General features: G+C 47.6%; 1 protein-coding gene across 3 annotated transcripts in view; it reads right to left on the minus strand.

The window, feature by feature from the left end:
- RNF220 (ring finger protein 220) overlaps positions 1 to 16,110 on the minus strand; it is a 355,867-nt gene that overhangs the window by 40,900 nt on the left and 298,857 nt on the right. For all 3 annotated transcript variants that reach the window (XM_063939465.1, XM_063939464.1, XM_063939463.1), the window contains one exon: positions 15,822 to 15,951. In XM_063939465.1, coding sequence (XP_063795535.1) covers positions 15,822 to 15,951 — 130 coding nt within the window. The remainder of the gene's footprint in view (positions 1 to 15,821; positions 15,952 to 16,110) is intronic.

Here is a 16,110-nt window from a genome sequence, read left to right on the forward strand (position 1 = left end):
TTTGGGGCAGCAACGGCGGCAGTTTTTGGGGGAGGGCTGAGGCCAGGATCTTCGTCGGAAGACGGGAGATTTCATGGCCTCTAGATAAGAGCTTCAGTAGCCGGCTTGCACGGCCCCATGGGTCGATGGGGGTCACAAATGCACGCAGGAGGCGTCTACTAATATCAGACTCCTCCTGCTGTATTACCATATCAGAACATCCAACTAAGCAGCAGCGACGCTCCCTCCATCCACATATGAATCAGGCCCTGTGTCTGGAAATGTGCACTTTGCGGCATGTATGGGTCTATGAATAGAGGGGCAGATGTATTAAGCCTGGTGAAGTGATAAAGTGGAAGGCGATAACGCACCAGCCAGTCAGCTCCTAACTGTAATTACTCAAACCCAGCCTGCAACACGGAAGTTAGGAGCGGATTGACTGGTGCGTTATCACCTTCCACTATATCTCTTCACCAGGCTTAATAAATCTGCCCCTGAGTTATGGTAAGGATGGTCCGTCCAGTCTGTGCTGCGGCTGGAAAACCTGATTTCAGATCCCAACAGCAAAAAATAAATTTTGATGCCAAGTGGAACGAGGTAAACCTTTAGTGGAACGGAACGCCTTTTTGTTGTTGTTGTTCATCTCTAGATCACATTTATAGTAAAATGACGGTGTTCCAAATAGGGTTCGGTAAGATTTGCTGACATTCATGTCGACATGTATCACATGTCGACACTGCTGAAATGCTCAGAATGTCGACAAAACAGTGGGTCCCAGCAGAATGGTGATCACTTACCACAGTTATGCTCCAACAGGGTCTTCTGGTTCCGGCATTGTCAGGTGGTGCAGAGTTCCAGCGGTGTCATATGATCCACTGGTTATGGTGGCGAGTACGTTACCCCTAATACCTGACCCTCCCCCCACAGCAAAGTCAACATCATAAGTGTTGACATTCTGATAATGACATTACGACTGCCAATATTGTGATTGCCCAAATGACCCAGAAATAATGCTCATTAAGCATGAGATAAGCTGGATTATTCAGCATCATGTGTATGTGGTTTCTTCCCCATAACACGTTATTTAGAGCAGCAGTTTCATGTGCATGGTGTATTAACCATCTCTTAGGGGTATATTCAATAAGAGTCTGGTCCATTCTGACATGCAGTTGTCGGAATGGACCAGACAACTCCCATTCAAAAGAGCGGCCAAATCCGACTGTCGGATTTGGCCGCTCCAGTTGTCCTGACCTGCTGCCATTAGCGGGGGGAGCAGTCAGCGGCGCAGGGGGAAGGGAGCCGTCTGCGGTGCCGGGAGGAGGCGACATCTGCGGCGAAAGAGAGATGTCTGCCACGCGCGGGGGGGAGGGGGATGGGGCTGATCGGGCTGAAGCCGCCGATCGGCGTTAATTCCGAAAGCATTCCGACAAGTCGGGTTTCTCGACTTGTCGGAATAAATGGGGCCGTAATGAATAGGTCGGAACCCCTTCCGACCTAAAACTGTCGGAAGCTGCCGTCTTTCCAACAAGACGGCAGCTTCCGACAGTTAATGAATATACCCCTTAGTTGGGAAGCTGTAGACTTCTCACATAATAGGAAATATGGTGTAGTTGCTCATCACTACAAGTGACAATACAGGGAGCTCTGAATGAATGACAATACCAAGTTATCTATGGATATTAGACATATCCTGCGCATTAATATTTATTTTCTGCTGAAACAATGAAAGAGTAGAATAAGGTACTCTATAAAACACATTCCAGGGTTGTGATGGAAAAAACAGGGTGTAATAAAGATTGACCAAAAGGGCAGAGAGTAGACTGAAAAACAAAGCAAAGTTCCAGCTCGTCTCCAACCATCACTCTCACTCAGGCAGTGACTGGCACCTCTATAAACCAACTGACAGTCTAGAGACAAACTCCCCCGATCAATCAGAGACCGGCTTTCAGGATTACTTACACCCCAACCCTGTGATGGCTGTTTGCACACCGGCTGCCTTTCCACAGATCAACCTACTACCTTGTATTGCCGCGCTGAAAACAGTTTCTGCAAATCTCACTTAGCCCCTGACATTTAGTGCCCGTTTGATAGAATCAAAAGAAAACTAACCGATGTGCACGGTTTCAACGGAACAAAAAAAAGTTTACTGGGCAGAACATTTTAACCCTTTTCACATCCTTAAAGGCCCTACACACTGGGTGATATCACTGAAAGATATGAACGATCTCGTCCATTAATGAACGAGATACCGTTCATATCTTTGTGTGGAGGCACCAGCGATGAACGATGTGCGGCCCCGCGCTCGTTCATCGTTGGTGCCCCGTCGTTTGTGCATGCAGGCTAATAGGAGTTGAATTTAGAAAAATCCCTGCTTAGTGGGTGGCTGCAAATAACGGTCACAGTTTTCAGACCAACCAGCAGGTCACATGTTCCAGGTCACCCAGCAGGTGAAAAGGGAGAGTTCACCAACTGTTACATTTTCCAGAGCACAATGGTGATGCACTGTAAATGGCAGGTTTTGCCACGTAACTCCGAAACAAAGCTACGGACCGAGATTCATTATGCGTTCTGCTCAGATAACAGCATTATAGAAATAGGTCACTCATAAAAAAGTCGTCCTTCTGTTATTAATATATAGATGGTGTTCTAAACTACAACACGGGCTCAAACACAAGTACAGGACAAAAAATAAGAATTTACTCACCGGTAATTCTATTTCTCGTAGTCCGTAGTGGATGCTGGGGACTCCATAAGGACCATGGGGATTAGCGGCTCCGCAGGAGACTGGGCACAACTAAGAAAGATTTAGGACTACCTGGTGTGCACTGGCTCCTCCCTCTATGCCCCTCCTCCAGACCTCAGTTAGGAAACTGTGCCCGGCAGAGCTGACACAATAAGGAAAGGATTTGGAATCCCGGGTAAGACTCATACCAGCCACACCAATCACACCATACAACTCGTGATACTATACCCAGTGAACAGTATGAATAACAACTGAGCCTCTCAAACAGATGGCTCCAAACAATAACCCTTTAGTTAGGCAATAACTATATACAAGTATTGCAGACAATCCGCACTTGGGATGGGCGCCCAGCATCCACTACGGACTACGAGAAATAGAATTACCGGTGAGTAAAATCTTATTTTCTCTAACGTCCAAGTGGATGCTGGGGACTCCGTAAGGACCATGGGGATTATACCAAAGCTCCCAAACGGGCGGGAGAGTGCGGATGACTCTGCAGCACCGAATTAGCAAACTCAAGGTCCTCCTCAGCCAGGGTATCAAACTTGTAGAATTTAGCAAATGTGTTTGAACCCGACCAAGTAGCAGCTCGGCAAAGTTGTAAAGCCGAGACCCCTCGGTCAGCCGCCCAAGAAGAGCCCACCTTCCTCGTGGAATGGGCTTTTACAGATTTAGGATGCGGCAGTCCAGCCGCAGAATGTGCAAGTTGAATCGTACTACAGATCCAGCGAGCAATAAACTACTTTGAAGCAGGAGCACCCAGCTTGTTGGGCGCATACAGGATAAATAGCGAGTCAGTTTTCCTGACTCCAGCCGTCCTGGAAACATAGATTTTCAGGGCCCTGACTACGTCCAGCAACTTGGAATCCTCCAAGTCCTTAGTAGCCGCAGGCACCACAATAGGTTGGTTCAAATGAAAAGCTGATACCACCTTAGGAAGAAATTGGGGACGAGTCCTCAATTCCGCCCTATCCATATGGAAAATCAGATAAGGGCTTTTACATGACAAAGCCGCCAATTCTGACACACGCCTGGCCGAAGCCAAGGCCAACAGCATGACCACTTTCCACGTGAGATATATTAGTTCCACGGTTTTAAGTGGCTCAAACCAATGTGACTTAAGGAAATCCAACACCACGTTGAGATCCCAAGGTGCCACTGGAGGCACAAAAGGGGGCTGAATATGCAGCACTCCTTTAACAAACGTCTGAACTTCAGGCAGTGAAGCCAGTTCTTTTTGGAAGAAAATCGACAGAGCCGAAATCTGGACCTTAATGGAACCTAATTTGAGGCCCATAGTCACCCCTGACTGTAGGAAGTGCAGAAAACGACCCAGCTGAAATTCCTCCGTCGGGGCCCTTCTGGCCTCACACCACGCAACATATTTTCGCCATATGCGGTGATAATGGTTTGCGGTCACCTCCTTCCTAGTTTTAATCAGCGTAGGGATGACTTCCTCCGGAATGCCCTTTTCTTTTAGGATCCGATGTTCAACCGCCATGCCGTCAAACGCAGCCGCGGTAAGTCTTGGAACAGACAGGGCCCCTGCTGCAGCAGGTCCTGTCTGAGCGGCAGAGGCCATGGGTCCTCTGAGATCATTTCTTGAAGTTCTGGGTACCAAGTTCTTCTTGGCCAATCCGGAACCACAAGTATAGTTCTTACTCCTCTCCTTATTATTCTCAGTACCTTGGGTCTGAGAGGCAGAGGAGGGAACACATAAACCGACTGGTACACCCACGGTGTCACTAGAGCGTCCACAGCTATCGCCTGAGGGTCCCTTGACCTGGCGCAATATCTTTTTAGCTTTTTGTTGAGGCGGGACGCCATCATGTCCACCTGTGGCCTTTCCCAACGGTGTACAATCATTTGGAAGACTTCTGGATGAAGTCCCCACTCTCCCGGGTGGAGGTCGTGCCTGCTGAGGAAGTCTGCTTCCCAGTTGTCCACTCCGGGAATGAACACTGCTGACAGTGCTAACACATGATTTTCCGCCCATCGGAGAATTCTTGTGGCTTCTGCCATCGCCATCCTGCTTCTTGTGCCGCCCTGTCGGTTTACATGGGCGACCGCCGTGATGTTGTCTGACTGGATCAGCACCGGCTGGTGTTGAAGCAGGGGTCTTGCCTGACTTAGGGCATTGTAAATGGCCCTAAGTTCCAGAATATTTATGTGTAGGGAAGTCTCCTGACTCGACCATTGTCCCTGGAAGTTTCTTCCCTGTGTGACTGCCCCCCAACCTCGAAGGCTGGCATCCGTGGTCACCAGGATCCAGTCCTGTATGCCGAATCTGCGGCCCTCTAGAAGATGAGCACTCTGCAGCCACCACAGCAGCGACACCCTGGCCCTTGGAGACAGTGTTATCAGCCGATGCATCTGGAGATGCGATCCGGACCACTTGTCTAACAGATCCCACTGAAAGATCCTTGCATGGAACCTTCCGAATGGAATTGCTTCGTAAGAAGCCACCATCTTTCCCAGGACTCGCGTGCAGTGGTGCACCGACACCTGTTTTGGTTTTAGGAGGTCTCTGACTAGAGATGACAACACCTTGGCCTTCTCCTCCGGGAGAAACACCTTTTTCTGTTCTGTGTCCAGAACCATCCCCAGGAACAGCAGACGCGTTGTAGGAACCAGCTGCGACTTTGGAATATTCAGGATCCAGCCGTGCTGTTGTAGCACTTTCCCGAGCTAGTGCTACTCCGATCAACAACTGTTCCCTGGACCTCGCCTTTATAAGGAGATCGTCCAAGTACGGGATAATTAAAACTCCCTTTTTCCGAAGGAGTATCATCATTTCGGCCATTACCTTGGTATATACCCTGGGTGCCGTGGACAGACCAAACGGCAACGTCTGGAATTGGTAATGACAGTCCTGTACCACAAATCTGAGGTACTCCTGGTGAGGAGGGTAAATGGGGACATGCAGGTAAGCATCCTTGATGTCCAGTGATACCATGTAATCCCCTTCGTCCAGGCTTGCAATCACCGCCCTGAGCGATTCCATCTTGAACTTGAACCTTCTTATATAAGTGTTCAAGGATTTTAAATTTAAAATGGGTCTCACCGAACCGTCCGGTTTCGGTACCACAAACATTGTGGAATAGTAACCCCGTCCTTGTTGAAGGAGGGGTACCTTGATTATCACCTGCTGAGAATACAGCTTGTGAATCGCCTCCAGCACTGCCTCCCTGTCCCGGGGAGCTGTCGGCAAGGCAGATTTGAGGAAACGGCGAGGGGGAGACGTCTCGAATTCCAGCTTGTACCCCTGAGATACTACTTGTAGAATCCAGGGATCCACCCGTGAGCGAGCCCACTGGTCGCTGAAGTTCTTGAGACGGGCCCCCACCGTACCTGGCTCCGCCTGTGGAGCCCCAGCGTCACGCGGTGGACTTAGAGGAAGCGGGGGAGGACTTTTGTTCCTGGGAACTGGCTGTATGTTGCAGCTTTTTCCCTCTGCCTCTGGGCAGAAAGGACGCGCCTCTAACCCGCTTGCCTTTCCGGGGCCGAAAGGACTGTACCTGATAATACGGTGCTTTCTTTGGCTGTGAGGGAACATGGGGTAAAAATGCTGACTTCCCAGCTGTCGCTGTGGAAACGAGGTCCGAGAGACCATCCCCAAACAACTCCTCACCCTTGTAAGGCAAAACTTCCATGTGCCTTTTAGAATCTGCATCTCCTGTCCACTGCCGAGTCCACAATCCTCTCCTGGCAGAAATGGACATTGCGTTTATTTTAGATGCCAGCCGGCAAATATCCCTCTGTGCATCTCTCATGTATAAGACAGCGTCTTTTTGTGGTACCTGGGGTAATATCAGAAATGTGCAACACATTTTTCATTGCCGTAATCATATAACGAGTGGCTCTATTGGAATGTACACTAGTCTCATCGTCGTCGACACTGGAGTCAGTACCCGTGTCGACATCTGTGTCTGCCATCTGAGGTAGTGGGCGTTTTAGAGCCCCTGATGGCTTTTGAGACGCCTGGGCAGGCACGGGCAGAGAAGCCGGCTGTCCCACATCTGTTATGTCGTCAAACCTTTTATGCAAGGAGTTGACACTGTCGCGTAATTCCTTCCACATGTCCATCCATTCAGGTGTCGACCCCGCAGGGGGTGACATCACATTTAATCGGCACCTGCTCCGCCTCCCCATAAGCCTCCTCATCAAACATGTCGACACAGCCGTACCGACACACCGCACACACACAGGGAATGCTCTGACTGAGGACAGGACCCCACAAAGTCCTTTGGGGAGACAGAGAGAGAGTATGCCAGCACACACCAGAGCGCTATATAATGCAGGGATACACACTACACACAGTGATTTTTCCCCTATAGCTGCTATAATACACAGTTTGCGCCTAAATTTAGTGCCCCCCCTCTCTTTTTTACCCTATTGAGCCTGGAAACTGCAGGGGAGAGCCTTGGGAGCGTCCTTCCAGCGGAGCTGTGAGAGGAAATGGCGCCAGTGTGCTGAGGGAGATAGCCCCGCCCCCTTCACGGCGGACTTCTCCCGCTTTTTTCAGGATATTTTTGGCAGGGGATTTTACACATATATAGTCTTACTGACTATATTATGTGTTTATTTGCCAAGCTAAGGTACTCTTATTGCAGCCCAGGGCGCCCCCCCCAGCGCCCTGCACCCATCAGTGACCGGAGTGTGTGGTGTGCATGGGGAGAAATGGCGCACAGCTGCAGTGCTGTGCGCTACCTTAATGAATACCGGAGTCTTCAGCCGCCGATTTTCTGGACGTTCTTCTTGCTTCTGGCTCTGCAAGGGGGACGGCGGCGCGGCTCCGGGACCGGACGACCGAGGCTGGGCCTGTGTTCGATCCCTCTGGAGCTAATGGTGTCCAGTAGCCTAAGAAGCCCAAGCTAGCTGCAAGCAGGTAGGTTCGCTTCTTCTCCCCTCAGTCCCTCGTAGCAGTGAGTCTGTTGCCAGCAGATCTCACTGAAAATAAAAAACCTAAATATACTTTCTTTTCTAAGAGCTCAGGAGAGGCCCTAGTGTGCAACCAGCTCGGCCGGGCACAAAATTCTAACTGAGGTCTGGAGGAGGGGCATAGAGGGAGGAGCCAGTGCACACCAGGTAGTCCTAAATCTTTCTTAGTTGTGCCCAGTCTCCTGCGGAGCCGCTAATCCCCATGGTCCTTACGGAGTCCCCAGCATCCACTAGGACGTCAGAGAAATACAGGTGACCTTTAAATCTCCAGCTATGGTAGCACTACAAATCCCAGCACCCCGTGGTTCTGCTCATTAACAAAACCATTTTATTTTAAATAGACTATACAGAAGTAGCACTACTCTATTGTTACATGTCACACTACAGAGTATCCTTTCTCCCTGTAATATTGTACTTATTGGGGAGAGTAGGAGCGGCTATATCATTTGTCCGGCACAGTTGAAATTAGATAAAACTTGCGACATCGCTGAGGCATAAATAAGTGGCGTTTCCAGTCCTAATGAACCTACTGGCTGAGAATTGGCCCAGGTAACACCACGGTGGCCTCTACTTTACAGCCTGGAGGTAAGACGTTTCATCTCTCACCTGTAGGCTGCTGCGCTCAGTGAGCACTACACAAAAGGAGGGAGCGGCTTTAGCCGCTGAGCCAGCCACATTTCAGGGGAAATAACTAGTGCTGACAGGAAAGGGATCAGAGGAGTTTAGCAACTGGGGTAATCAAATATGAGATTTAAAGCAGGGGGGGTGGGGGTCCCTGCACCTGAGGACTCCGCACTGTGGCTGGCAAACAGCTGGAAGTTATACACAACATCCCCAAGCACCACTGCAGGCCTCAGTGCTGCCTCCTTCAAGTAATTAATGACATGCCGAAAGCTCTCTGCTTTTAAAGGAGAGAAGTGAAAATATGCAAGTGTTGAAATGCTAAATTTCATTAAAGGGGAATAACGCAGCTCTTTAACCCCAAACTAGATTTTTTTTATGACCCTGCCAGCAGAATGAAATTCACTGTTAATTTAATCAATTAATCAGCATATTGATTCACAAAGCAGGGTTGGCAGGAGGCCATGTGTAGTGGTTTTCTCCACACCTGCAGCCTGGGCTAGAACGCACAGCAACGTATACAACACATGGCACAGCTGCACACTGCCTCCTGGTACATGCAGTCCTCCTCTCTGAGGAGTCTCCTTACAGGAACACCATAACCATCTGACCACTGCTCTACATCAGCCTGAGGTCACTACACAGATTCCCATTGATGAGTAGTGTGTATTTCCCTGTGAAAGGAAAACGTTTCCATGCGCTACCATCATAGCAAGAAATAGCACTATGTGCAACAAATGGACGCCACCTATAGGTCACACTAGGAGCAACAGATGGACGCCACCTATAGGTCACACTAGGAGCAACAGATGGACGCCACCTATAGGTCACACTAGGAGCAACAAATGGACACCACCTATAGGTCACACTAGGAGCAACAAATGGACACCACCTATAGGTCACACTAGGAGCAACAGATGGACGCCACCTATAGGTCACACTAGGAGCAACAGATGGACGCCACCTATAGGTCACACTAGGAGCAACAAATGGGCGCCACCTATAGGTCACACTAGGAGCAACAGATGGACGCCACCTATAGGTCACACTAGGAGCAACAAATGGACGCCACCTATAGGTCACACTAGGAGCAACAGATGGACACCACCTATAGGTCACACAAGGTGCTAGAGATGGACGCCACCTATAGGTCACACTAGGAGCAACAGATGGACGCCACCTATAGGTCACACTAGGAGCAACAGATGGACGCCACCTATAGGTCACACTAGGAGCAACAAATGGACGCCACCTATAGGTCACACTAGGAGCAACAGATGGACGCCACCTATAGGTCACACTAGGAGCAACAGATGGACACCACCTATAGATTACACAAGGTGCTAGAGATGGACGCCACCTAAAGGTGCAACAGACGAAAGCCACCTATTGGTTACACTAGGCGCGACAGATGGACCCCACCTATAGGTTACACTAGATGCGACAGATGAACGCCACCTATTGGTTACACTAGATGCGACAGATGAACGCCACCTATTGGTTACACAAGGTGCTAGAGATGGACGCCACCTATAGATCACACTTAGTGTAACCTATAGGTGGCTTCATCTGTCACACCTAGTGTAACCTATAGGTGGCTTCATCTGTCGCACAAGGTGCTACAGACGGACGCCACCTATAGATTACACTAGGTATGACAGATGGACACCACCTACTGGTTACACAAGGTGCGACAGATGGAACCCACCTAAAGGTGCAACAGAAGAAAGCCACCTATTGGTTACACTTGGCACGACAGATGGACCCCACCTATAGGTTATAACTATATCATATGCCAAGAAGTAAACAGGACTTCAGGACTCTATAAATGGTGGTGAATGGTTGGGGGCGATTCAATAGTTTGTCTGAATTTAGCTCCCATCTGAAGTTACCAGGAGCTATACAATTGTTTGCACTACCAGCCTCGGGTTTGCACTTGTTGTGAAGTTCTGATCACACCATCCTAATATGCGAGCAGAAATCCACGTAAAGTAGGGTTTCTGGGCTGGTCGTGAGGGCCCGACGCTCAATACCTGCAGCGCACCCTGCACTTAGCACGGGGGAAGCTGCTTAATGCGGCTAATCCTGTGTATTTGGGTGAGAGAGGTAGTCACAGGAATTAAAAGCTCCTGGGCACTTAGCCCGGGAGCTAAATTCTTGACCAAAAATGGAATCACCCCATTGTGCAACGATGAGGAAAACATTTTTCAATCACGTTTACTGAAGAGATAGTATTGCAGATTAACAGAAGAATATAATCTGGGGGGTCTCACATTGAGGGTGACTAATAACCCTCCAATGGAGGTGACCACTAAGATAGAGAAGTTTGGGGGTGAGGCGGGGGTAGCAAGGAATACAGAGAACACATTACATAGTGTAGAACATACCACCAAAAGACATCATGTATATGGAAGGAACCTCAATTCAATTAACAAAGACAATTAGAATCCAAGATGTCAGTTTGGGATAATCAAGTATATTAGGATTGGCCGGTTTTAGGATAAAAGGAACTACCCAGCACTTTGGAAGTGTTGCTAGATCATATACTACAATATTAAACACAAGAGAAAGTGTGCAACCTACTCTGCAGTAATGTGGGTATTTAAACCCCATACAATTATGGCAATGTGTTACACGCACGGGTGGGGAGGTTACAGAGAACACAGACACACATAGGCAGATCCGGTGGGGGTCACAGCCGTGTCATTTTTATTTCGGTATCCGCCCTTGCAGACCCACAAGTGTATTTAACATTATAGAAATAGGGGATCTGGTGTTGGAAAAAGGGTCGTACACTTTATACACGAAATCTGGATAAAATGCTACAAATATTCCACATCTCTCGGAACCAGGAAATATAAAACTGACTGGGAAGAAGGCAGAAAAATGTCTTTGTTATAAGAGGTTTTCTGTCTGGTTAATTTGGAAGCCGGACTGGTAATAGGGTTGACTTAGTCATTCGCTTCCCTGGTTCACAGGGCTGCAGATACTTTCCATTAAACCGGGCAGTCCTTGGGGAAATTCTCTCCCTCGCAGCTCATGTTCCGCACCCGTCACTGCTGGCAGCTTTTATACACATTTCCAGCTCTTTAATTAAAAGTCACAGAGCTGCACGGCCAATCAGCTCAGAGATGGGAGGATAACAACCTGCCAGACTTATTTAGAAATGAGTACAGGCAAAAACAAGGAAGGAGTGATTACCAGAGATGCGGAGAACACCAGCAATTAACTAACACTGCGCCTGACGCATTGCTATTCCCTTAACCAAAAATGTGGCAATATTATAAGTGTAAATGCAGAATTACAACCTCAAGTGTGACATCACCGGATCTCTCATCTTCCTTATTTGAGCCATAGAGCTAAAGTCTAACAGCACTGTGCTCTATATACCGGTGGAACGCAACGCTTCTATTTTGCCGTGAACCCCAAATGAGTGTGTTTTCTAGATCCCCGCAATATACAGTATTCCCTTTGGAATGTATATGAGACTACCTTTGCAAAGGTTAACGTTGACTCCCTGGACCAACAAAAGAAAAAGTATGCTAAATTTCCTGTATGCCCTGGGTGGCCGGGTACATTCTATAGTTACCACAGCACGCTACCTTATAGAACGTGCGTCTACATTTACATTTCTGTTCAACTGGAATTAATGGAGGGCAATGTTCTGTTCATACAATCGTTACACTGATGAGAGAAGTGATCCAACATCACTATCTTGTCTCTCTCCTACTGGTTAATTCTTTTCGATGTATGTCTATGCTGTAAAAAATTAGCTGTGTGTGGCATCAATGACGACATCACCTATAGCTCGGAGTTACTAAGGCGTCATGGTGTATAGGGTAGAAATGCCACCATCTATGCATTGACTGCTGTGTAAGGCTACGGCAGAAACAGTACGAAGGACACACAGTAATCGGAATTCAAAACAGATAGAAAAATATTAATCGGCATTTAGGAGTCAATACAGTTAGCCACAAGGGGGGGGGGGGGCGAGTTTCTGTTGCAACGGTATCGATACGACAGCAACGGCACCTGAACTCGACCATGACAATTTTTTGTGTAGGCAGCCCTATGTCCTCCGGTCTGATTGAAACGCCCCCCAAATTACAGGAAAGATTCTATATTTTCTTCAAAAGAGAAGGACGCAAACTATTTATCTGAAAGTTCTGAGGACAAATTACACTTGCAGACACGCGGTCCTTCCAGGATAAACTTTTCTCTTTCCTTAAAAATAGATTGTAATTTCCCGACTCGCTCTTATTGCCCTTAACTGCCATCTTGCCCAGCAGGCAGAGCAGTAACAGAACCTGGCCGCAGAGCCTACGTGAGTCTTAGTAACTCACATCTGATGGGATTTGACGTTAACTTATCAGTAAAGGGAGCGACCTGCGGTAGATTTCCAATGTCAACGTAGATCAGGCTGCTGCCCATTTCCTGGCATAACCTGGAAAAAGCTCTGCACAAAGGTCGCAGCGCTACAATCAGATCTCTAATCCACCAATCATAGGCTGGCAGCACGTTTGTTCACCAGGAAATAAAAAAAAAAACAAAAAAAAAAAAAACCCTGTCTGACATAAAAAGCAGAAGGGACACAGGGCGCATTTCATGGAAGACCTCTACGAGGGGTGCTGCAGGCAGCACTAGCTGCTAGCCGAGAATCCCCATCTCTCTCGGAATCTGACTGGACAGCCTTCTGAAGCTGGCGTTATCACTCCCTCTAACCACTCTTGGCAGGCAATCTAATTTCCCCTGAAAAGGTCACCGCCATTTTAACTGCCTTTCAATCACATTAAGCACGCTGCTGCTCGTGCTCAGAGGCATGTGCAAAGCTGGGAGATCGATAGACTGACACCGCTCGCCCCCTGCACCCAGAGACGCTTCCGACAACTTCCAAACAGCACTTATTACGTTTGTCCCACAACAGCATACGCAGCGGACACCGAGACGGAACCACAGGGAGAGAGAAGGCAGCCACAGCAGTGTTCATTGAGTCACTTCGTGCCTCTAGGAGGAAATGCCATGAAATCTGGAATACAGCACTACAGGCTATGTATCCATCAATTGTCTGCAATTCCCAAGGAATTAGAATAAAAAGGATGAATAGATAATATTTGTTAAGCTGACAACCACCCACACATGTAGCTAGCAAAAACATTAAAGCAGCAGAACATACTGGTATATTACAGTAACTATAACTTTATTCTCCATACAGCTAACAACTGGTTAAAAAGAAGCTTAGGAGCCGATACCTCCTCAATATCACTGTTGTCTTATCCGATCCCCCCCACCCCCTGCTGTGATGGCAGCGAGAGCCCCACAGCTCCAAGATTTGTGTGTTCTACATTGATCTGTGTTAGACACTGCTCTAAGTTCTTCCCTTTTAACTGTGTTAAGCCGTTAAAGAGATGACAAGCGCGCCTCTTGCAGCGCGGATGATGCCATTGGTTTCAGATCCATTCTGCAGCAGAAGCAACAAACAAAGCGCTTAAATCAAAGCCAGCACTCGCTCATCAAACAGGACATTACTCTGTATTATGGCACATTTAGCTTTAATGTGATGCACACAGCAGAGTCTGGAAAAATATTGTTTACAGCGCGGGTAGTGCTGAAGTCACAATAGCGCTACTTTGATTTGACAGAAAAAAAAAAAAATGCGGAAAAAAAAAAAATCATACATTCGGTGTCCCTCCGCCAGCAACACAAAGAGGTAACTTTCATTTCTGTGCAGTGATAAGCGTCAGCAGTACAAGTCAGCCTGTGATCTCCCCCCAATATATCCCAGTATACAGCGTTGTCTGCATCATATACTGTCAGATTGTGCGCAGACCCAGAACCACTCAAGTCAGACTCAAAAATACACATGAAAAAGATCACTAGAACCACTGCATGAGGACCTGCAGTACTGCTGTAACCCCCATCGTGCCCGGGAACTCCTAGGAAAGATAATTCAGGAGAAATTCTATGGCTTTCACGAAAAAGGGAAAAGTTGTACACCTATTAAGAACTGGAGACTCCACCATCCCTATAACTTGTGGAAACACTAATGTGAAAGGAGCGGGTTCCACCAATCCCTTTAAGGGATAATGAAGATGATTCCTTACTATGTATGCCCATCTCAGTGTATAGCAACTAGTATTTTGAACCCATCGTTCACCGGGTTACTAGCTATTGTGCTAAATGGTGCAGGGTTTTTCTCTCTTACAACACCCGATCCTTTCTCTCCCCCTCTTCCCCTGTCTCTCTGCCATCTCTGTATAACTTTGTCTCTCTCTCTCAACCCTCCTTCCTGTCTCTCCCTACCTCTCCGCCACCTCCATATGACTCTCCCTCTTTGTCTCTCTCGCCCCTTCCTTCCCGTCTCTCGGTCCCTTCCCCTCCTTTTTCTCCCTGCCCCTCTTTTCTCTCTTCCGTTCCTTCCACGGTAGCCATACGGCCTCCTGCAGTTACATATCCTCACTGGCTGCGCGGGCCTTTTTAGTGGGGGCCAGTATATAGTGTTCCTAGTTGGACAGGCGGGTAACGAATGCCTGTCACTAACTTTTTCTATGATATAACTGCCACCAACAGGGGGCAGCCTATCAACAGTGCCCAGCACGCTTGCGCTATTCACACAGATACACGATTACATAACAGACTTGCAACTGTGTTCCGACAGAAGTGTGGGTCACAGAGTATAAACACTCAAGACATGGTTAGATTTAAGGAACTCATCGATGCCAATGAATAATGCCGAGGGACGCCATTGTAGGGTTTTGCTGCATGGGTTCATATAAATGGAATGTCCGGGTGTCACTGTATTCCAGTAAGGCAGCAAATTCTTATTTTAATGATATTTAAAAGCTCAATGGTGGCACAGAAATCTCATCACTAAAACAAACGCTCAGACAACACAGTATTGTGATCGTACTTGACCAAATAAGGAAAACATAGATCTATAAAATGAAACAGAAGATAGCGTTCATCTTTGTGAATGGGGAGAAGTTCAGTTTGCTCACAGTGACTTATTTATCAGCCTAGCAGGGGGACAAATTTATTAACGGACCTTAAAATATTTGATGCCACTGCTGATGTGACTTCTCCACCTCACTCAGTGCTGCAGGTAGGGATCGGAGCACAGGGATGTGCTTTATAGAATCGCCATACTATTACACTCGCAGCATTTTATTTTAGAGCAGTGGTTCTCAAACTCGGCCCTCAGGACCCCCACATAGTGCATGTTTTGCAGGTAACCCAGCAGGTGCACAGGTGTATTAATTACTCACTGACACATTTTAAAAAGGGCCACAGGTGGTGCTAATTAGGTCACTTGGGATTCTGTGAGACCTGCAAAACATGCACCGTGTGGGGTCCTGAGGCCAGAGTATGAGAACCTGTGTTTTAGAGCATCGCAAACATCCAAATATGAATTTTCCAAAAACTGAAATCTCACCGAGAACTGCACCATGCCACTTTTAAACAATTTACTGGTACACAAATGCTACTTTTTATTTGGGAACATGTACATGAGCATTACGTTTCTTTGCATAATGGTACGTACCACGGAAGCCACCTTCCAACAGAGTTGTGGCCCTAATTCTTTTCTGTCCGCACCACTCGTATTCTTCAAACCGGTGCCCGTTTTCATTTTCAATATCTACAGAGTCATCTTCATTCATACAGGTCTCCCTCTGTAACAACACAAGAACAGGAGATGAGGGGAACGTTCCCTGGAAAACCCCAGAGACTAAAACTTTATACACTACCCCTTACTAATTTATAGTACCAAACTATGATAGTATAATTGGAAGAAAGAACAAGTGTCTCAAGTCTGTTACTCCACACACATA

Source organism: Pseudophryne corroboree, chromosome 9, assembly GCF_028390025.1.
Source record: "Pseudophryne corroboree isolate aPseCor3 chromosome 9, aPseCor3.hap2, whole genome shotgun sequence".
Lineage (NCBI taxonomy): Eukaryota > Metazoa > Chordata > Amphibia > Anura > Myobatrachidae > Pseudophryne > Pseudophryne corroboree.